The following is a 21,862-nucleotide window of genomic DNA, read 5'->3' as shown; positions in this document are numbered from 1 at the left end:
TCATGGCACATCATGGTATATCCTAATGCTTCCCTTGGTGCCCACCAATCTTTTCAGAAAGTGGACAAGGCCATTGTAAGGCAGAGCTCGTTACCGGCTGTTTTTGCTCAAAATATAGTATTTCCCAGGACTGCGATAGCAGCTGCAGGCACTGGAGAGAGCCAGCTGTGGTGTAGTGCTTAAGAGCGGCAGACTCTAATCTGGAGAACCGAGTTTGATTCCCCGCTCCTTCTCCATATGCAGCCGGCTGGGTGACCTTGGGCCAGTCACAATTTCTCTCAGAGATCTTTCAGCCCCACCGACCTCACAGGGTGTCTGTTGTGGGGGAGAGGAAGGGAAGGAGATTGTGAGGTGCTCTGAGACTTCTTTGGATAGTGAAAAGCAGGGTATGAAAACCGACTCTTTCTCTGGAGGAACAGGAGGACTGGTAACCACCTGGGCTTATGGTTCCATTCCCCCATCAGTCTTTCCTTCTTATTATTACTCCTTTGCTTACTCCCCCCTGCCTCTGGGATTCCTTCATTTCTTTTTAATTCCTGCTTCTGTAACTCTTTTGTCAAAGTAAAGAAGGTGGTATTGAGTTTGGCTCTCCCTAATGAGGTAGCCATTTGGCTTTGACTCCACCTCCTGCAGAAGCCATTTTGGCTGTGGAAGCCATTTTGGAGTGATTCTTTGCATCCCCTCTCAAAATTCCAGGGGAGGTTGGAAACCGCTGCTCTAAAGGGTAAACAGCATGTCCACTGTGGGCTGCAGAGGAGACTTAAAAACCTGCTTCACATGTGCTTTCCCCCCTTACGCTTCCAATCTGTTCAACTCCTTGTTTTTCTAGGTTTGAAGCTCTGTTCACAGAGTTGGAGTTACGGCGAGACGAGTTAGGCATTGCCAGTTACGGTGCCTCAGTCACCACCATGGAAGAAGTCTTCCTCAGGTATGCCCCGCAGGGGATTTAGTCTTTGGGTGGAGAACCTGGCATTGCTGTTCGCCATTCCTAAGTTTGTCAACTTTTTCTACCAGCTTCTCTCCTGTACCTTTAACTGCACTGGCTGAGGGGATTACTGTGAGGATAAAGCAGGAAGAGAAGGGGGGGGGGAACTGTGTGCTCCTTTGGAAGGAGGGAGGGATAACAATCTAGAGAATAACTCAAGAACGATAGCACTCAAGGAGTATTAGTGAGTCCAAATGTGCTGCAGAGACTCAAGGCTGGGATGGAGGAATCAGAAATAATTCTGCTTGGCAAGTTGTGCCTCCTTATTTTCTGAGTCTTTAGCCCATAAGGCAGGGGTGGGGAACCTCCATCCCGAGGGCCACATAAGGCCCTCGAGGTCACTTGGTGCGGCCCTCGGGGATTGCTGGGCTGAACTGAGCCATGTGGCAGCCTCCCTGGGGCCTGGCTGGCCAGCAAGGATCATGAATCCAGATGCACTGTGCAGCAGCCTCCCCAGGGCCAGGCAGGGATCACAGGGCCCAGACGTACTGTGCAGCAGCCTCCCTGAGGCCTGGCTGGCTGGCCAGAATTGCTGCAGGGCCTGGAAAAGTTACTGTCCCAGTTTAGTTTGCACTTGATTATCCCGGATGGTGTGGCCTAGTATGCTAATGAGTGTGTGACCTAATATGCTAATATGAGTGTGTGACCTAATATGCTAGGGGATGTGGTCTAATATGCTACTGAGTTCCTGCTGGGCTTTTTCTACAAAAAAGCCCTGGACTTATGCATTTGCTTAGGGCGACGGGCCAGGTGTGTGTGTGTGTGCCAGATTAGGCTCTCCCCACATGACTTCAAATAGAAAAACAATTATTTGCATTAATTTTGCTGGCCTGAATCATTCTCCGTTGGCGGAGCATTTTTTTTTTAAGTTGATAATTTTTTATGGCTCGTGAATGATGTTATAAATATCCATATGGCCCTTGGCAGAAAAAAGGTTCCCCACCCCTGCAATAAGGTTTTGATATTTATATTCAAAGCCCTAAATCAGGGGTGTCGAAAGTGTGGCCCATGGACTGGATCAGGCCCCCAGAGGGCTCCTATCAGGCCCACAAGCAAGTCTTCTTTCTTCTCCCTCTCTCTTGCTTCCTTCTGCATCACAGCTTGCTTTGCCAGGCTTGCTCAATCACACAGGAGCTACAGAGCAAAGCCTCTATTTTCTCCGTTGGCTGAGGCTCCTCTCTTGGGGAGGAAGTGGGGGGGAGGGAGACTTTGCTTTGATACCGACCACAAGATTGCAAGATTGCTAATACTTAAACCATGCTTTAATTTAGTTTGTTTTTTTAATCTTCATTTGTTTATATTTTTGCTACCTGACATTGCATTTTATGACGCACATAGCCTGGCCGGACAAGATCTCATTTATGTCAGATCCGTCCCTCATAACAAATGAGTTTGACACCCCTGCCCTAAATAGTCTGGGACCATCGTATCTGTGGGACCACCTCTTCCTATATGTCCTTCAGAGAGTATTACGCTCAATTGGTACCAAGTTATTGGTAGCTCCTGACCCCAGCCTGGTGGATCTGGGTCTTGTGAGACTTAACTCAGTTCTGCAGAGTCTTAACTCTGCAGTGGTATACCGGATTCGCTACAAGGTGCTGGTAATTAGCTTTAAAGCCCTATATGGCCGAGGACCTGCTTACCTTAGGGACAGTCTCTCTCCACATGTTCCCCAGAAGGTACTTAGATCAGGAACACAAAACTTGTAATCGATCCCTGGGCTGAGGGAGGCAAGACTGAAACAACGCGAGAAAGAGCCTTCTCAGTTACCGCCCCTCATTGATGGAACCCACTACCTGAGGAGGTCAGAGCCTTGCGGGACCCTTCCCATTTCCGCAAGGCTTGTAAGATGACACCGTTTCAGTTAGCATTTAAATGAAATGCTGCCCATCACCAAAACGCTAGATCCCATGGATGCTAAGATCATTGAACGCCATCTTAAATTGGTGTCGAAATTAGCACCAAGTTATTTTAAACTGTTTAATGCTTTTAATGTAAATGTGGCGCAGAGTGTTAAAGCTACAGTATTGCAGTCCTAAGCTCTGCTCACAAGTTTGATCCCCGGCGGTAGCTGGGTTTTCAGGTAGCCGGCTCCAGGTTGACTCAGCCTTCCATCCTTCCGAGGTCGGTAAAACGAGTCCCTAGCTTGCTGGGGGGAAAATGTAGATGACTGGGGAAGGCAATGGCAAACTACCCCGTAAAAAGTCTGCCGTGAAAACGTTGTGAAAGCAATGTCACCCCAGAGTCGGAAACGACTGGTGCTTGCACAGGGGACCTTTCCTTTCCGTATATTGTAAGAACATAAGAGAAGCCATGTTGGATCAGGCCAACGGCCCATCAAGTCCAACACTCTGTGTCACACAGTGGCAAAAAATTTTATATACACACATACACTGTGGCTAATAGCCACTGATGGACCTGTGCTCCATATAGTTATCTAAACCCTTCTTGAAGGTGGCTATACTTGTGGCCGCCACCACCTCCTGTGGCAGTGAATTCCACATGTTAATCACCCTTTGGGTGAAGAAGTACTTCCTTTTATCCGTTTTAACCTTTCTGCTCAGCAATTTCATCGAATGCCCACGAGTTCTTGTATTGTGAGAAAGGGAGAAAAGTACTTCTTTCTCTACTTTCTCCATCCCATGCATTATCTTGTAAACCTCTATCATGTCACCCCACAGTCGACGTTTCTCCAAGCTAAAGAGTCCCAAGCATTTCAACCTTTCTTCATAGGGAAAGTGCTCCAGCCCTTTAATCATTCTAGTTGCCCTTCTCTGGACTTTCTCCAATGCTATAATATCCTTTTTGAGGTGCGGCGACCAGAACTGCACACAGTACTCCAAATGAGACCGCACCATCGATTTATACAGGGGCATTATGATACTGGCTGATTTGTTTTCAATTCCCTTCCTAATAATTCCCAGCATGGCGTTGGCCCGCCCTGAGCCTGCTTCGGCGGGGAGGGCAGGATAACAATCCAATAAAATAAATAAATAAATAAACTCTCAGTTTTGCGCACAAGACTCCACAGCTGAGAGGGAACATTTAATTGTACTGTATATTATTATGTATTGTTGCATATGCATTTTATTTCTATTCTGATGCATGTACATGTTGTACACCACCCTTGAGAGCTGCTTGTGGGAAATGAAGTGGAATAGAAATTAAATATCCTCCTCCTCATTATACATTGGTATGCATCATCATTAGGCATCGGTAATGCCCTGAGGGCTAGAGGCAGTATTTTGAAAAGAAGGATTTGATTCTGAAGCTTCTAAGACTATTTAAAAGACAAATGTGTAGCAGTTGTGGAAGCAAGAAAAAATACCAGAGAAATGGGATTGGATTATAAAAGTTATGACGTGGAGTGAAATGGACAAATTAACAAGAATATTAAGAGACTATGATTTAGAAGTTTTTAAGACGGAGTGGAAAATGTTTAGAAGATATGTAGAAAAAGAGTGGAAAATAAAAGGACATTGGACGATTTTTGATAATGATTAAGTCTGAAAAAAAAAAGAATATAAATTTTTGTTTTAATAGTTAAGGGGACCTTTAAATATTTGCATTTTAAGTAAATAACACCAGCGGGGGTCAAGTAACGGGAGGAGGGGTGGGTAGAAAGTAATATATGGGGTAGATAAAAGAAGTTTTTAAAGATGTAAGAAATAGATGTATTACCATATGTTACCAATAAAATTGTTTTAAGCACAAAAGACAAATGTGTGGATGTCCTTCTCTGAGCTGGTTCCTGGTCCCTCTCTTTCTTGCAGGGTGGGCAAGCTGGTGGACTCCTCCATGGACATCCAAGCCATCCAGCTGCCGGCTTTGCAGTACCAGCACGAGCGGCGGTCCAGTGACTGGGCCATGGATGACTCCAGCAGCCTGAGTGGAATGACGGATGTGACGGACGACAGCGGGGCCCTCATCACGGAAGACTGCTCCAATGTGAAGCTGAACACCGGGGTATGTGCTGACGGGTGCGAAGGGGCCAGCGCGGGCAGGAACAGAAAGGCAGAAAAGGCAATTTTCCTTGGGGGCAGCTTTTGCAGGGCTGTATACCAGGGGTGGCCAACGGTAGCTCTCCCGATGTTTTTTTTGCCTACAACTCCCATCAGCCCCAACCAGCATGGCCAATGGCTGGGACTGATGGGAGTTGTAGGCAAAAAAACATCTGGAGAGCTACTGTCGGCCACCCCTGCTGTATACCACTAGCCGCTGGGGGGAACGCTGTGCCTCCCCATGTATTCTGAATGGGCAGATCAGGAGAAAGTTTCACCTTTGTTTGTTCTGAATTACAAAATCCTGCCCTCTTGTACATTCTGCGTCACTCTAACCTACAGGTAATGTTTTCTATACCTTTTCCATGCACCTTATCCTTTTCCAGTTAGGATGGTCAAAACTACACAGGAAGGACTTGTGCCTTATGTAGTTTTGAACATACCCAGCAGCCTTATACTGAATCAGACTGTCAATCCATCAAAGTCAGTATTGTCTAGTCTGATTGGCAGTGGCTCTTCAGGGTCTCAGTTGGAAGTCTTTAATGTCACCTGCTGCCAGATCCTTTAACTGGAGACATGGGGATGGATGGGTGGGTGGGTGGATGGATGGATGGATTGGTGGATGGATAGAAGATTGATGAATAGATAGATGATGGATGGATACAGAGTTTTATTTGAGCAGGAATGCACAGGAACTCAGTTCCAGCTGGCTTGGCATCAGGAGGTGTGGCCTAATATGCAAATATGTTCCTGCTGGGCTTTTTCTACAAAACAGCCCTGTGTGAAACAATGGTGATGTCAGGGAGTGTGGCCTAATATGCAAATGAGTTCCTGCTGGGCTTTTTCTACAAAAAAAAGCCCTTCATCCATCCATCACCTATCCACCCATCCATCCATCAATCTTTTATCCATCCATGGCTTTTTTTGTAGAAAAGGCCCAGCAGGGACTAATTTGCATATTAGGCAACACCCCATGACATCACCATTGTTTTGCATGGGTTTTTTTGTAGATAAAGCTCAGCAGGGTCTCATTTGCATATTAGGCCACACCCCTTATACCAAGCCAGTTGGAACTGCATTCCTGTGTGTTCCTGCTCAAAAAAAGTCCTGGCTAGATAGATGATGGATGCGTGGGTGGATAGACGGATTGGTGGATGGATAGATGATGGATGGATAGAAGACTGATGAATAGATAGATGATGGATGGATAGAAGATTGATAGATGGATATATAGATGATGGGTGGGTGGGTGGATAGATGATGGATGGATGGGTGGATGGATGGAGAGAAGATTGATAGATAGATGGATGGGTGGATGGATAGACGGACGGATGGATGGATAGAGGATTGATAGATGATAGATGGAGAGAGGATGGATGGATGGATGGATAGGTAGGTAGGTAGGTAGGGAACTACAGACGCCTGGGACCTTCTGCCCACCAAACAGATACCCTTCCACTGAGCCACAACTTTTATATGTCGTTTGGCTCTCTGGGACATAGTTATGCCACAGACTTATTTTGTTTGTCTGCTTCCTGGTTTTTCCTAATGTTGAGTTTGCCCTTTTTGCTGCCACAGTGCGTTGAGCTGGTATTTACAGTGACCCTTCTGTCACGACTTGGAACTCTTTCTCCTGAAGGGCTACAGCCTTTTAGCCAAAAAACCCCAAAGACCTTGTGATGATAATAGAAAACTCACTGATGGGTCTAAGAGGCTTCATCAATGGGTGCCATCGTACACATTCTGTACTTTTTCTGCCTGCTCTCTTTGTGTTCCCAGTTCTACCTCTGCTGCCAGCAATTCTATGCCATGTTCATGAAGAGGGCCGTGTACACCTGGCGTAACTGGAAGATGGTGGCCGCCCAATTCCTGGTGCCTCTGATTTTCACCGCCTTTGCCCTGATTGTAGCCAAGACCTTCCCGGGGCCTAGGGACTCCCCCCTGCTCCAGATGACCTTAAACCCCTACGGCCGGACTACAGTGCCTTTTTCAGTCTCGCAAGACTCCGCCTTGGCCCAGCAGTTAGCAGCGCAGTACTCGGATCTGGTTCGTACTCAGCACCAGTGGCCGCAGAAGGTGGAAGGTGAGTGGCAGGACTGGGGCGGAGGTGTTGGGCAAAGGAGAGCTGAGATGTTGTGTTTGAACATCTCTTGAAGAAGAAGAATTGCAGATTTATACCCCGCCCTCCTCTCCGAATCAGAGACTCAGAGCTTACAGTCTCCTATATCTTCTCCCCCCACAACAGACACCCTTTTTGGGCTGAGAGAGCTCTTCTAGCAGCTGCCTTTTCAAGGACAACTCCTGCAATAGCCATAGCTAACCCAAGGCCATTCCAGCAGCTGTAAGTGGAGGAGTGGGAAATCAAACCCGGTTCTCTCAGAGAAGGGTCCACAAACTTAACCACTACATCAAACTGGCTCTTGGAGCAAGATGCATGTTCCAGATGTTTCCAGTAAACAATGTGCTAGAACGTGGATTGTATACAAACCCCACAAGTCAGACATGGGCTTACCTACTGTGATGTCACCGAGTGTTGAAGAAGGGGAAGGCTCAGTCATGGAATTTTCATAATCACAGCAGCTTCTCAGTGCAAAACGGGTTTGCCTGCTGCATGTTGTGTTAGGGTTGCCAGGTCTGACTCAGGAAATATCTGGGGACTTTGGGGGTGGAGCCAGGAAACTTGGGGGTGGAGCTAGGAGCAAGGTTCTGAAAAGCATGATTGAATTTTGAAGGGAGTTCTGGCCATCATATTTAATGGGACTGCGCTCCTTTTAAATGCCTTTCTTCCATTGAAAATATTGGAGGACGGGTGCACCTTCTTTTGGGGGTCATAGAATTTACACCCCCCTGGGCCAATCTTTTTGGAACTTGGGGGGGGAGGGGGGTTGAGGAGAGGCACTAGATGCTATGCCAGGGGTGGCCAAACTGTAAGAGCCACATAGAATAAATGTTGGATGTCTGAAAGCCACGTCAGAGGTTCGAAGGAAGGCAGGAAGGAAGGAAATAGATGGGGGAGATAGAGGTGGAAAGAAAGCAACTTTATATGCATTCTCCAAGCTGACAGCTGGCTTGGAAAAGTGATTTAAAGAGACAAATGCCTTCTCCAAGGCAGCCGATGTGGGGGGGAGGTGGTGGCTTCAAGAGCCACACAATATGCGTGAAAGAACCACATGTGGCTCCTGAGCTACAGTTTGGCCAGCCCTGTGATGTGCTATGCTGAAAGTTTGGAACTTCTACCTCAAAAAAAGAGCTCCTCTGAACCCCAGATACCCCAGGATCGATTCTTCATTATACCCTATGGGGACCAGTATAATGGAGTCCCCAGTGACATTCAACCTCCTCCTCCGCTTTCTGATAGCCCTGAAGTGGGGGGAGGGACTCCAGACCTAGCGATCCCCTATTCCAATTGGGGATCGGCAACCTTGCATTGTGTGTGGCAGGGAACCAACCTGGAGAACTGGGGAGACAGTGAATTGAGGACCCACGGAAGAGGGGTGGCAGAGGTGATGAGGTAGGAGATGAATCAGGGAGAACCTCGCATCCCACCTAAGAAACCCCCACTTTTCTCCGGACGAGAACACTTCTCGTCTTCATGGTTGTAGAGAAAGCCGTTCTCTGCAAAGCAACACGAGTCGTCTTTCGAGACCAGCAGTAGCCTTAAGCCAGTCTTTGCCCGCTCAGCGGAAGACCTTGATCGCTTGCTGTCCTTGCAGGTGATCTGCAGGAGTTCCTGATTTCTCAAGCAGCCAAAGAGGGGGGAGCTTTCAACGAGCACTGCGTCGCCGCGGCTTCCTTCGAAGGGGACGAGAATCAGACGTGGGTCACGGCGTTCTTCAACAACCAGGCCTATCACGCTTCCGCCGCCGCGCTGCTGCTGGCCGACAATGCCTTGCTGAAGCTGCTGGTCGGCCCCAATGCCTCCATCACCGTGGCCAACTTCCCGCAGCCCCGCAATGTGACTGAGACTGCTAAGGACCAGCTCATGGAGTGAGTCCCCATTTCCTTCCTTCCCTTCCCCTCTTTCCCCCCCCCCCCCCGTCTTTTTCTGTTTCTTTTGAGTATTTTGTATGTGTGCGTGTTCATGTGTGCATGCCCGGAAATCATAGTTGACTTCTGGCAACCCTTAGTGGGGGTTGGACATTCAGGGAGGTGGCTAAATAAAGCCTGCCCCTGCCCTCCTGACTGCTGGTATTCCAAAGAGGTCTCCCATCCAAGGTCTTCCCAGGGTCGGCCCTGCTGAGCTTCCGAGATCTGACGAGATTGGGCTTGCCTGGGCTGTCCAGGTCAGGGATAAGTCCCCGTTTCTTTGGACACCCTTTTGCAAAGAAGTCTGACTCAAGTTGCTAGTCCTCAAGGATTTTTGAATTTTCAACAAGCCTGCTTTGCCCTAAGAGCAAACTGGAATTACTTATCTTGCAGCGCTTGGATGACCTAAAACCAAAGAACCAGCCGTCACCTTTATTATGCAAGAAGCTTGGTAGTCTGATCCTCTGCGTGCAATTCTGATGCAACCGGTTCAGGAGCTTTTTTGACTTGAATGAGGGTTGGGATTAGTCCAGAGAGGGATGGTGAAAGAGGAGCTGGGCCACACCTGCACAGCTGATTGTTTGCAGGATTAGTGACGCTGCTGTAGGACACCTAAACCCTCCACAGTCCATGCTCCCAAGGCATTCCTTTTGCTTCTCCCTTGGGGACTGATCTTACAAATGCCACAGAACGAGGCATTAAAAGCAGACTGTACTATTCCAGACCGAAAATGGCGGGGGCAGGGGTGGAATTTTAGCAGGAACTCCTATGCATATTAGGCCACACACCCCTGATGTAGCCAGTCCTCCAAGAGCTTACAAGAATCTTTTTTGTAAGCTCTTGGAGGATTGGCTACATCAGCAGGGGGGGGCCTAATATGCAAAGGAGCTCCTGCTAGAATTACACCCCTGGGCAAGAGTGCTACAGTTTTCAATGGGTGCCCTATGCTAAAGCTTCCCTGTGAGTTTCTTTTAAAAGAAAAATTAGCACTCAAGGGAGAAAACTTTCGGACTCATCCTGCTCCTTGCTTGCTAGCTTTCTGCATGCAGGGAGTGTTTTTTTCTAAAAGAAACGTGTAAAAAAATTTTTTAAAAAATTACCCTGCACCAGTCATCTCAGGGGTTGCAGTCGCTGCTGTCACCTTGGAATTGTAACACCCAGGGGTCATTTTGTAGAAAAATAGGTGGTGGAGCTCATCCAGGGATTGTTATGCAGCTGCACCTTCTATTCAAGCTGCGCTCCTGTGAGCTTCCACTGAATCCGAGGCCTGCTAACACCTCATTCCTGTGTCATGTGAACCTGGACAGATTGTGAGATGGAGGGCAAGGGAAGGGTTGCATCAGTGCTGCGTTCTTGTGGCCCCTTCTTACATGCCAAGAGAAATGCCGATCACCACTTTGGGGGTCAGGAAGCTATTTTCTCCAGGCCAGTTTGGCCAGGGATCGTGGAGGGGGGGGGGGGGTTGCCATCTTCCAGGCATGCAGCCTGGGCCCTTGACTCTGCCTTAAAATATGTAGTTCAGATTTTTGCAAGAGCTAATTTTGGAAGGACGCTGGTTTGCATGTCAAGGACCCAACAAAAAGAGAAGAAGGCCATAGATTTATACGCTGCCCTTCTCTCTGAATCAGAGTCTCAGAGCGGCTTACAATTTCTATTCTTCCCCCACAACAGACACCCTGTGAGGTGGCTGGGGCTGAGAGGGCTCTCACAGCAGCTGCCCTTTCAAGGACAACTCCTGAAAGAGCTGTGACTGACCCAAGGCTGTTCCAGCAGGTGCAAGTGGAGGAGTGGGGAATCAAACCCGGTCCTCGCAGATAAGAGTCCGTGCACTTAACCACACCAAACTAGCAGTCATTTCCTAACCTCTCTCTCTCAGAATGCCCTCGTCCATTATAATTCCTACTCTTTTGCCTCCAATCTGGCAAATTGGTTTGGGTTTTTTTGTCTGCATGTAACACTTCAGTAGGCAGGATATTTGATCCTGAGAGCACCCTAGTTGCTTGCTCCAGATGTGACAGCTCCACGGATGTTCTCCTCTTAATCCTCCATTAGATTTTATGGTCGTCACCCACCTTGTGACTCCCTCTGGCCTATTAAAAAGTAGTTGAAAGGACCGTGACCTGGATAGGCCAGGCAAGTCTGATTTCTTCAAATCACAGAAGCTAAGCCGTGCCGACTCTGGCAAGTCCTTGGATGGGAGACCTCCTTGGGAGGGCAGGGGCAGGCTTTATTCAGCCACCTCCCAGTAGGGGTCATTCACCAGAGGTTGCCATGACTCCCAGGTTCTTCTCTGGCAAGTCCTTGGATGGGAGACCTCCTTGGAATACCAGCAGCCGGGAGGGCAGGGGCAGGCTCTATTCAGCCAGGTCCCCAAGCAGGGGTCAGTCACCAGCAGTAGCCATGACTTCCAGGCGCAGACGCACACACGTGCACTCGTATGCACCTGCACAAATAATTTTAAAAAATGGTCCAAAGGAATGGCATCTGTTTTGCATAACCCGCTTGCCTTTTTCCTTCCCGCTAGAGGCCAGACGGGCTTCGCCATCGCCATCAACTTGCTCTACGGAATGGCTTCTTTGTCCAGCACTTTTGCTCTCCTGCTGGTCAGTGAGAGAGCCATCAAGGCCAAGCACGTGCAGTTTGTCAGCGGGGTCTACGTCATCAACTTCTGGCTGTCGGCCCTCTTGTGGGACCTCATCAACTTCCTCACTCCCTGCGTGCTCATGCTGGTGAGTGCCGCGCGGGGGGCCTGACAATGCCCTTTGCAAGTGGGGGCCTCGATTCCCATCCTAAAATGTTTTACATGGGCAGGAGGGGGCTTGTTTGCCAGCTCCCTGCCTGACAAACCCAGCATCATAACAAAGCTTGAGCCCGGTGGCACCTTTAAGACTAACAAAGTTTTATTTATGGTATAAGCCAGGGTGGCCAAACCTGCTTACCGTAAGAGCCACATAGAATAAACATCAGATGTTTGAGAGCTGAAAGGCATGAATGTTAGATGTTTGAGAGCTTCAAGACAAGAAGAAAGGCAGAAAGGAAGGCAAATAGATGGGGGGGAGGTGGAAAGAAAGTAACTTTAACTTTAAATGGATTTTCCAAGCTGCTGGCTGGCTTGGCTTGGAGAAGTGATTTAAGGAGAGTTTAAATGCCTTCTCCAATCTGGCCAATGGAGCGGTGGGGGCTTTGAGAGCCGCACAATATGTGTGAAAAAGCCACATGCAGCTCCCAAGTCACTGTTTGGCCACCCCTGATATAAGCTTTCATGCGCACACACACTTCATCAGTTACAGTGGAACAGAACATCCTCAGCTGTTGCTTATGGGGGGCGGGGGTGTTAGGAATTAAGATTTAGAGTCAAGATGCATAAGTACTGGACAATTTTGCTGGGACTGGATGTAAGAAAGATCTGTGAATGGCAGCTATAAGAAGAAGGGTTGGTTTTTATACCATGCCCTTCACTATCCAAAGGAGTCTCATAGTGGCTTACCTTCCCTTCCCCTCCCCTCCCCACAACAGATACCCTGTGAGGTAGGTAGGTGGGGCTGAAAGAGCTCTGAGAGAGCTGTGACTGGCCCAAGGTCACCCAGCTGGCTACATGTAGAGTAGTGGGGAATCTAACCCAGTTTTCCAGATTAGAGTCTGCCGCTCTTAACCACGGCACCAAACTTGCTGTCTTAAAGGAGAGTGGTGTGAGCCAAATGACAGACATAACAGTTTTGAGAAAGGACTTGGAAGGAGAGAACCAGCTCTATTCAGATAGGGAGTTCCAGTGAGGTGCGATAGCAACCAGGAGAATCTTCAGACATCAGAAGAAAAGAAGTCACACACAGAGGATGTGGTCAAACTTGCTTAATGTAGGAACCACTTAGAATAAACACCAGATGTTTGAGGGAAGGGAGGAAGGAAGGAAGGAAGGAAGGAAGGAAGGAAGGAAGGAAGGAAGGAAGGAAGGAAGGAAGGAAGGAAGGAAGGAAGGAAGGAAGGAAGGAAGGAAGGAAGGAAAATAGAAGGTGTCAAGCATGGTAGAATTCCACTGGTAATTAATTGTTTTAGGGTACTCCATAAAGCTGGCCTGTGAAATATCATGGAGGACTAAGGTCTATTAACTCTGTTATTCTTTCCCCCCTCTCCCTCTTGCTTTATTGCTTGCGAAGTAGAGTAGAGAGAAACGAAACTAACTTGAGAAAGAGTAATCAGCACCTTCCCATACATTCCTGTTAGGGAGTGTGGAACATCTGGGGAAAGCAAGGACGGAGTCCTGATAAAGCTATGAGAATGTAGACATTTATGATAGTTTATGTGTGAGAGTGCATCCCTCGCCCCCACCTTTTGGAATCCTTTTGATGTATGCCTTAAAAGTATTGTATCAATGTATCTTTAGCATCACTCTCAAGAATCTGTTTCAACAGAAAGTATCGGGCTATCAATAAACGTAGTTTTGTATCATCATTGAAACTGCATGCTTGACAGAAGGAAGGAAAGAAGATAGATGGGGGAAGGAAGGAGAATAGATGGAGAAGGAAGGAAGACAAATAGATGAGGAGGAAGGAGGGAGAGAGGGAAAGAAAGCAACTTTAACTTTAAATGCATTCTCCAAGCTGCTGGCTGGGTGGCTGGGCTTGGAGAAACAATTTAAAGAGAAATGCCTTCTCCAAGCCAGCCGACAGGGCAGTGGTAGCTTCGAGAGCCCCACAATGTGTGTGAAAGAGCCACATGTGGCTCCCGAGCCACAGTTTGGCCACCCCCGATGTAGAATGTCCCAAAGATAGGGTGGAGGAAAGCCAAGGGAGACCTTCAAAAGGAAACACCAACTTGCAGGATGCTCAAGGCGATAGGAATGTCTCACCGCTTTCCCCGGTTGGTCTTCCAGGTGATATTCCAAGCGTTTGACGTGAAGGCGTTCACCCAGGACAGCCATCTGGTTGACGTGATGCAGATCTTCCTCCTCTATGGCTGGGCCATCATCCCCCTCATGTACCTGCTCAGCTTCTGCTTTTCTGTGGCTGCTACGGCCTACACCCGCCTCACCATCTTCAACATCTTCTCGGGGACGGCCGCCTTCCTGGCGGTCACCATCATGAGCATTCCGGGTGAGGGACCAGAGCTCCTAGCCCTGTTTTGGTGGAGTGACTGTTTTCAGGCCCGCCGTAGGTCCTGTCACTGACTTTTCCTGCATTTGTCTTCCAGCGCTCGGGATGGTCGATCTCTCGAAGTTGCTGGATAAAATCTTCCTGGTCCTGCCCAACTACTGCTTGGGGCAAAGCATCAGCGACTTCTACCAGAACTACGAGTTCATACAGTTCTGCACCTCTTCGTTTGAGGCTGTCGTGGTCTGCAAGATGTTCAGTGAGTGTCCAACGCTAACTGCACCTTGGGTTCAGTTTTGGCCATTGCAATTTACCAGGGATGGAATTCTAGCAGGAGCTCCTTTGCATATTAGGCCACACCCCCTGATGTAGCCGATCCTCTGCGCGTTTCCAGGGTTCTAAGTACAGGGCCTACTGCAAGCCCCAGGAGGACTGGCTACATCAGGGGTGTGTGACCTACTATGCAAAGGAGTTCCTGCTAGAATTCCATCCCTGAGAAGGACAAGCTGAAATGTGTCCAGAGGAGGGCAACGAAGATGGTGAGGGGACTGGAGACCAAGCCCTGTGAGCAAAGGTTGAAGGAGCTCAGTGTGTTTAGCCTGGAGAGGAGACAACTGAGAGGTGATACGATCACCATCTTCAAGTACTTTGAAGGGCTGTCCTACAGAGGATGGTACAGGCTTGTTCTCTGTTGCCTCAGAAGGTCAGACCAGACCCAACATGTTGAAATTAAATCAAAAGAATTTTTAACTAAACAATTAGGAAGAACTTCCTGACAGAGTAGTTCCTCAGTGGAAAGGGCTTCCCCAGGAGTTGGGGCTCTCCTGCTTTGGAGGTTTTCAAGCAGAGGTGGCCATCTGACAGCAATGCTGATTCTGTGACAGATCGTGGGAAGGCGGGCAGGAAGGGTTGCATCAGTGCTTTGCTCCCTTTCTTACATGACCAGGGAAACACTGATTGCCACTTTAGGGGTCAGGAAGCAGGGTTTTTTTCCAGGCCAGTTTGACCAGGGATCCTGGAGGTTTTTAACCATCTTCTGGACATTGGGGGTGTGGAGGGGGAGGTAGTTGTGAATTTCCAGCTTATGCAGAGGGTTGGACTAGATGACCCTGGAGGTACTTTACAACTCTGATTCTGAGGTGGGTTAGATGGGCATGGGGCTACCACTGAAAATGACACCCCTGGGTTGAACAAAGCAAGAGTCAAGTTGCACCTTTAGGACCAACAAAAGTTTTATTCAGAATGTAAGCTTTCGTGTGCTAGAAGCACACTTCATCAGACAAAAGTATGGAATGGCAAGCAGTCCTAAATATAAAGAAAGTGGGCAGTGAGTTAGTTCGCAGAATCATGGAAATGTTTTTTAGCAGATTAAAGGAGTCACAAGTTGGTGTCTGGTGTTTGTTAGTTTATGTTAACTGGACTGAAATAACAACAATTGTTGGAATAGCAGATTGATGTCCATGTACTAAACCCATTAATTATCCTGGGTGTGAATTACAATAAATGAGAGTCTGTTGTAATGTTAGCTGTGGGTTAAAATGAGGGCATGGGTTTCTCAGAGGTTTGGTTTAAACATGTAACACACATGTAAACATAATTCTAGTTTGCCATTAGAAAAAAGAATACATTAAAATATAGTGGAAGATGGGTTAGTATATTTAATGAGATAAACAGCCAGTATCCCTATTTGAGTATGTCAATATAAAAAATATTATTCTGATAACGCTATTCTAAAAGAGAAATACATTGGAATACTGTGAATATATAGCTATACTTGATGAAAATGGGTTTAGTATATGTAATGAAATAAAAAACCAATATCCCTGTTCAGTCCTGGGGAGGTGTTTGTTCCAAGTTTCATAATAATTTGTAATTCAGCAATTTCAACTCAACCCCCGGGTTGAGTTCAGCCTTTCCTCCTCAAAACGTGGCTGTGCTCTGACACCAGCAGGGGGGCATAGGTGTGGTGAAAACGCTTAACTCTCTCCTGCAAAAACCTGGCTTAAAAATGTGCTTAGTTTGGGGTGGATTCTGCCTTAATCTTTGCCGTGGGACTCAGCTTCTTGTGAACTGATCTCTCTCTTTCCCCTCCCCTCCCAGATATTACTTACCAAACCAATTACTTTGCATGGGAGAGCCCTGGAATTGGCAAGTACTTGGCCTCCATGGCTGTTCAAGGGCTCTGCTTTCTCCTCCTCCTCTTCCTCATCGAAACCAACCTCCTTTGGAGAGTCAGGACCATCATCTGTGGCATGTGCCGGCGGCGGAAATGGGTATGCTGCTCCCTGTGCATCTGGACTGATTCTGCTACATCCCAGAATGTATCAGTGGTGGAAACTTGTCATGAAGTTGCAGCCAGTGGCCCTGACCTGGGTAGCCCAGGCTAGCCCAATCTCGTCAGATTTCAGAAGCTAAGCAGGGCTGACTCTGGCAAGTAATTGGATGGGAGACCTCCTTGGAATACCAGCAGTTGGGACGGCAGGGGCAGGCTCTATCCTGGGGAGGGATGGTGGCTCAGTGGTAGAGCATCTGCTTGGTAAGCAGAAGGTCCCAGGTTCAATCCCCGGCATCTCCAACTAAAAAGGGTCCAGGCAAGTAGGCGTGAAAAGCCTCAGCTTGAGACCCTGGAGAGCCACTGCCAGTCTGAGTAGACAATACTGACTTTGATGGACCCAGGAGGGTCTGATTCAGTAGAAGGCAGCTGGTGGCCTTCTGGTGGAACCAGCTGCCGGAAGAGGTAGGGGCCCTGCGGGACCTAGGGCAGTTCCGCAGGGCCTGCAAAACAGTCCTCTTCCGGCTGGCCTACAACAACTAACTGACACTGAGAATCTTTGGATGGAGCTAGAATGCATTTGATAGACCGCTGCTTTTTATGTTTTACGTTTTACTAAATTATTGTTTTAATTGTTGTTGTTTAACTGTTTTTAAGCTAAACCTATGTAAGTTTTATATGTTGTAAGCCGCCCTGAGCCACTTCGGTGGGAAGGGCGGGATATAAATCGAAATATATATATATAAATAATCTAAATAAATAAATAAATAAAAATATGTTCATATTCAGCTACCTCTCGGAGTATCCTCCAGCCCCCAGTAGGGGTCAGTCACCAGAAGCTGCCATGACTTTCAGGTGCAAGCACACACACACAAGAACATAAGAACCTAAGAGAAGCTATGTTGGATCAGGCTAGTGGCCCATCAAGTCCGACACTCTGTGTCATATATTGGCCAAAAAACCAGGTGCCATCAGGAGGTCCATCAGTGGGGCTAGAAGCTCTCCCACTGTGCCCCCCACCAAGCACCAAGAATACTCTATGCCCCAGGCAGAGAGTTCCAGCAATGCATTGTGGCTAATAGCCCCTGATGGACCTCTGCTCCAGATGTTTATCCAATCCCCTCTTGAGCTTTGGGCCAGCATGTCTGGTCCTGTGCAGACTGACATGTACCTTATCCCATTACAATCAAGAGCTTAAGGACAGATTGAGTCAAACGTTTGTAGTTTTTCCATTAGCATAAAAAAAAAAAATCCAAACCAATTCAGGACTCTGGATGAATTTTGCCAAATTGGTACACTTTGTTATGCCTCTCATCCAACGAACGTATAGTTCACTATGTGTTTAGCTGCTTGTATGAGCTTTTAATTACTCAACTGATTCATTGATCCATTAGATCTTCCTAAATGAAGTTATTGATTTGTTTTTGTATGATGCAAATATGCCTGGCCAGAGGCCACAGCCTGAGAAGAGGCAATCTCTTCTAGATGAGAACGACCTAGTATTTGGTGGTGCATGTGATAACAGCTGCAAGAATCCTTTATGCGAAAAGCTGGAAACTAAAAAGGGTACCAAATATGGAAGAGCTATTAGAGAAAATCCTAAATATAGCTGAATTTGATATTTTAACAATCCTTTTGAATGCTAAATTGAGAAGGACAGCAGTAGATAGATGGGACAAACTGTATTTGTTGTTGTCCAACTCTGCGACCCCATGGACAAAGTCCAACTCTTTGCAACCCCACGGACAAGGTCACGCCAGGCCCTCCTGTCTTCCACCATCCTTCAAAGTCTGCTCAAATTCGTGTTTGCTACATCAGTAATGCTGTCCAGCCATCTCCTCTTTTGCCGTCCCCTTCTTCTGCCTTCTGTCTTTCCCAGTATCGGGGACTTCTCCAGTGAGTTCTCCTTTCTCCTTGGGTGGCCAAAGTATTTGAGCTTCAGCTTCAGCATCTGACCTTCCAGGGAACAGTCAGGGTTGATTTCCCTTAGGACTGACTGATTGGATCTTCTTGCAGTCCAAGGGACTTTCAAGATTACTGTACAAGATCAACTGTACAAACTGTATAGTTGGCTACAAGAAACGGGTAGTAGAAAACATCTGTGCAAATGAGGAAAATGGGTATATATTTAAAGTAAAACTGATTTGTGTTTATTTTTAAAGTCCATAAAAACTATCCTCAATCTCTCCATTATGTATATATATGTTGAATGTGCAGGGATTCCCCCCCCTTTTCTGCATATATATTAAATTTATAAACTAGAAATATGATTTTTAAAAAACCCGACCTTTATATTTAAAAAAATTAAAATAATTATTAATGTTAAAAAAAATTAGTCAGCCTAATTAAATGTGAGATTCTTGCGCGTCACGGACATTGCCGCTATTTCGAGTAAGTTGCAGGGCTGGGGCAGGAGTCGCACTTCAGCTGCTCAAGGCTCACTTGTGGCCTTTTCCTCGCAATAGGTGCTCCTGCTGAACAAAGTCCCCGTGTTGCCGGAAGACCGGGATGTCGCTGATGAGAGGAAGAAGGTCTTGGAGTCTCCACCAGAAGCTCTTTCATCCCTGAACAGCCCTCTGGTCATCAAGGAGCTGACCAAGGTGAGTCGAAGCCTCTGGGCTTCTTGCGCGGTGTCTAAAGCTGGGTTTGTTTACCAGTTTGGTGTGGTGGTTAAGAGTAGCGGACTCTAATCTAGAGAACTGGGTTTGATTCCTCACTCTTCCACATGCAGCTGGGGCCAGTCACAAGTTCTTCTCAGAGCTGTTCTCTCAAGAGCAGTGCTCTCAAGAGCTCTCTCAGCCTCACCTTCCTCTCACAGGGTGTCTGTTGTGGGGAGGGGAAGGGGAAAGATTGTAAGCCACTTTTGAGACTCAAAGTGAGTATGAATCCAATATGTTGTTTGTCGTCATCTTTCTTTCTTTCTTTCTTTCTTTCTTTCTTTCTTTCTTTCTTTCTTTCTTTCTTTCTTTCTTTCTTTCTTTCTCTTTCTTTTTCTCTTTCTCTCTTTCTTTCTCTCTTTCTTTCTCTCTTTCTCTCTTTCTTTCTCTCTCTCTCTCTTTCTCTCTCTCTCTTTCTCTCTCTCTCTCTTTCTCTCTCTCTTTCTCTCTCTTTCTCTCTCTCTCTCTCTTTAATTCAAAAGGTGAGCTTTCGTGTGCTAGAAGCACACTTTTTCAGACAATAGTATGGAATGGAATTAGCAGTCCTATGTATAGGGAGTGGGCAGTGAATTAGTATGCAAAATAGTGGGAAATGTTTTTAGATTAAAAGAATAACTGGATGGTTGAAGAGTCTGGCCTCTTTCTCCAGTGTAGAGGATGGAAGGGTATTACTGACGCCTGATGGCGTAAATCACATTAGAGGATGAGCAGGTATAGGAACCTGAGATGGTATGGCCGTTGTTGCTGGGTCCACTGACGGTGCTGCTAGGATCTATAGCAGGGGTGGCCAAACTGCTGCTTGGGAGCCACATGTGGCTCATTCACAGACATTGTGTGGCTCTCAAAGCCCCCACTGCCCAGTTGGCTGGCTTGGAGAAGGCATCTGTCTCTTTAAATGCATTCTCCAAGCCAAGCCAGCTGGTGGCTTGGAGAATGCATTTAAAGTCAATTTCTTTCCATCTCTCCCTCCCTGCCCCTCCCGCCATCTCCCTTCCTTCCTTCCTTCCTCCCTCCCTTCCCCCTCCCTCCCTCCTTCTGTCCACCTGCTTGTCCTCCCTCCTTCTTCCCTCCCCCCTCCTTCCTTCTTCCCTCCCCCCTCCCTCCCTCCTTCCTCCCCCCTCCCCTCCCTCTGTCCGTCTGTCCATCCTCCCTCCTTCTTCCCTCCCTCCTTCCTTCCTCCCTCCCCCCTCCCCTCCTTCTGTCCGCCCTCCCTCCCCCTCCCTCCCTTCTTCCTCCCTCCCCTCCTTCCATCCATCTGTCCTTCCTCCCTTTCTTCCCCCTCCCTCCCACCTTCTGTCCATTCGCCTGTCCTCCTTCCTTTTTCCCTCCCCCCTCCCCTCCCTCTGTCCGTCTGTCCATCCTCCCTCCTTCTTCCCTCCCTCCCTCCTTCCTTCCTCCCTCCCCCCCTCCCCTCCTTCCATCCGTCTGTCCATCGTCCCTCTTTCTTCCCCCCGTCATCTGACATTCATGTCCTGAGGCTCTCAAACATCTGATGTTTGTTCTATGTGGCTCATATTCCCCACTCCTTCACTTGCAGCTGCTGGAATGGCCTTGGGTCAGCCATAGCTCTGGCAGAGGTTGTCCTTGAAAGGGCAGCTGCTGTGAGAGCCCTCTCAGCCCCACCCACCTCAAAGGGTGACTGTTGTGGGGGGAGAAGATATAGGAGATTGTGAGCTGCTCTGAGCCTCTGATTCAGAGAGAAGGGCAGGGTATAAATCTGCAGTCATCTTCTTCTTCTTCTTCTTTTAAGCCCTGATTTACAGGAGAGGTTTTCAAGAGGCATTCAGGGGTGGTTTGCCTCCGCCGAGGGACTCTGGACTTCACTGCTAGTGTCACATCCCAATGCCAAGCAGACCAACCCTGCTTAGCTTCTAGGATCTGGCCAGATCAAGCTAGCCTGGCCATGTAGCTCAGGGCAGACGGGCATTGCGGTGCATGCAGGCTGGCTGGTAAAGTCTATCTGGAGGGTGAGGCAGTTGGGCTGCTACTCGTTTTGGGACTTACCGACATGGCCAAGTTTAACATGAGGCCAGCATTGGTGCTGCCGAGCATCCATCAAGGTCTTAAAGCTGTTGCCTCGTACAACCTCCGTAATCCTTAACGTTCGCCAGATAAGTAGGTCAACGTTATTAATATCCCCATACAGCAGACAGGAAGCTGAAAGGTGTGAAAAGCATAGCAGCTTGCCAAAGGCTACAGGGGGAGTTCATGGAAAGGGCAAGAACTGAACGGGAGTGTCCTGGTTTAGTCTCAGCGCCGCTCAGCCTCACCCCTTTGCTGCAGCACCATCCTGGAAATTGTTGGGAAGCATCAATGGGTCCTGCTCTGTTTGGCGTGTGACCGGTGAAAGCAAGAAAAGGAGACAGCTTTGATTTGTTTGTTTAGTTCCTTGGTAGTCCCTCTTTCTCGTTGAGGCTCAAGGTGGATTACAAGATCAGGAGACGATGCGATAAAGCAGCATAAGACATGGAAGGAGGGACGATGTCAGGAACTGAGGGGGACTAAGAATCATAGAATCACAGAGTTGGAAGGGGCCATACAGGCCATCTAGTCCAACCGCCTGCTCAAGGCAGGATCAGCCTAGATTATCCCTGACCGTTATTTGCCTAGCCCAGGGGTGGCAAAACTTGCTTAATGTAAGAGCCACATAGAATAAACATCAGATCTGGGAGGGAGGGAAGGAAGGGAGGGAGGGAAGGAAGGAAGGAAGGAAATAGATGGGGAGAGGAGTGAGGTGGTGGAGGTGGAAAGAAAGCAACTTCAGATGCATTCTCCAAGCTGCCAGCTGGCTTGGCTTGGGTTAGTGGTTTAAAGAGAGAAATGCCTTTTGCAAG

General features: G+C 47.9%; 1 protein-coding gene across 1 annotated transcript in view; it reads left to right on the top strand.

Annotated features, from left to right (window-relative positions):
- The window catches only part of ABCA3 (ATP binding cassette subfamily A member 3), a 161,453-nt gene that overhangs the window by 124,492 nt on the left and 15,099 nt on the right, over positions 1 to 21,862 (top strand). Inside the window, 9 exon segments of the mRNA XM_060261029.1 lie at positions 830 to 928; positions 4,759 to 4,951; positions 6,766 to 7,069; positions 8,700 to 8,973; positions 11,537 to 11,741; positions 13,883 to 14,102; positions 14,200 to 14,358; positions 16,200 to 16,372; positions 18,837 to 18,971. Of these exon segments, the coding sequence (XP_060117012.1) occupies positions 830 to 928; positions 4,759 to 4,951; positions 6,766 to 7,069; positions 8,700 to 8,973; positions 11,537 to 11,741; positions 13,883 to 14,102; positions 14,200 to 14,358; positions 16,200 to 16,372; positions 18,837 to 18,971 (1,762 nt within the window).

The sequence above is a fragment of the Heteronotia binoei genome, chromosome 20 (assembly GCF_032191835.1).
Source record: "Heteronotia binoei isolate CCM8104 ecotype False Entrance Well chromosome 20, APGP_CSIRO_Hbin_v1, whole genome shotgun sequence".
NCBI lineage: Eukaryota > Metazoa > Chordata > Lepidosauria > Squamata > Gekkonidae > Heteronotia > Heteronotia binoei.
The sequence above is the reverse complement of the archived record's forward strand: the minus strand, read 5'-3'. Positions and strand labels throughout refer to the sequence as shown.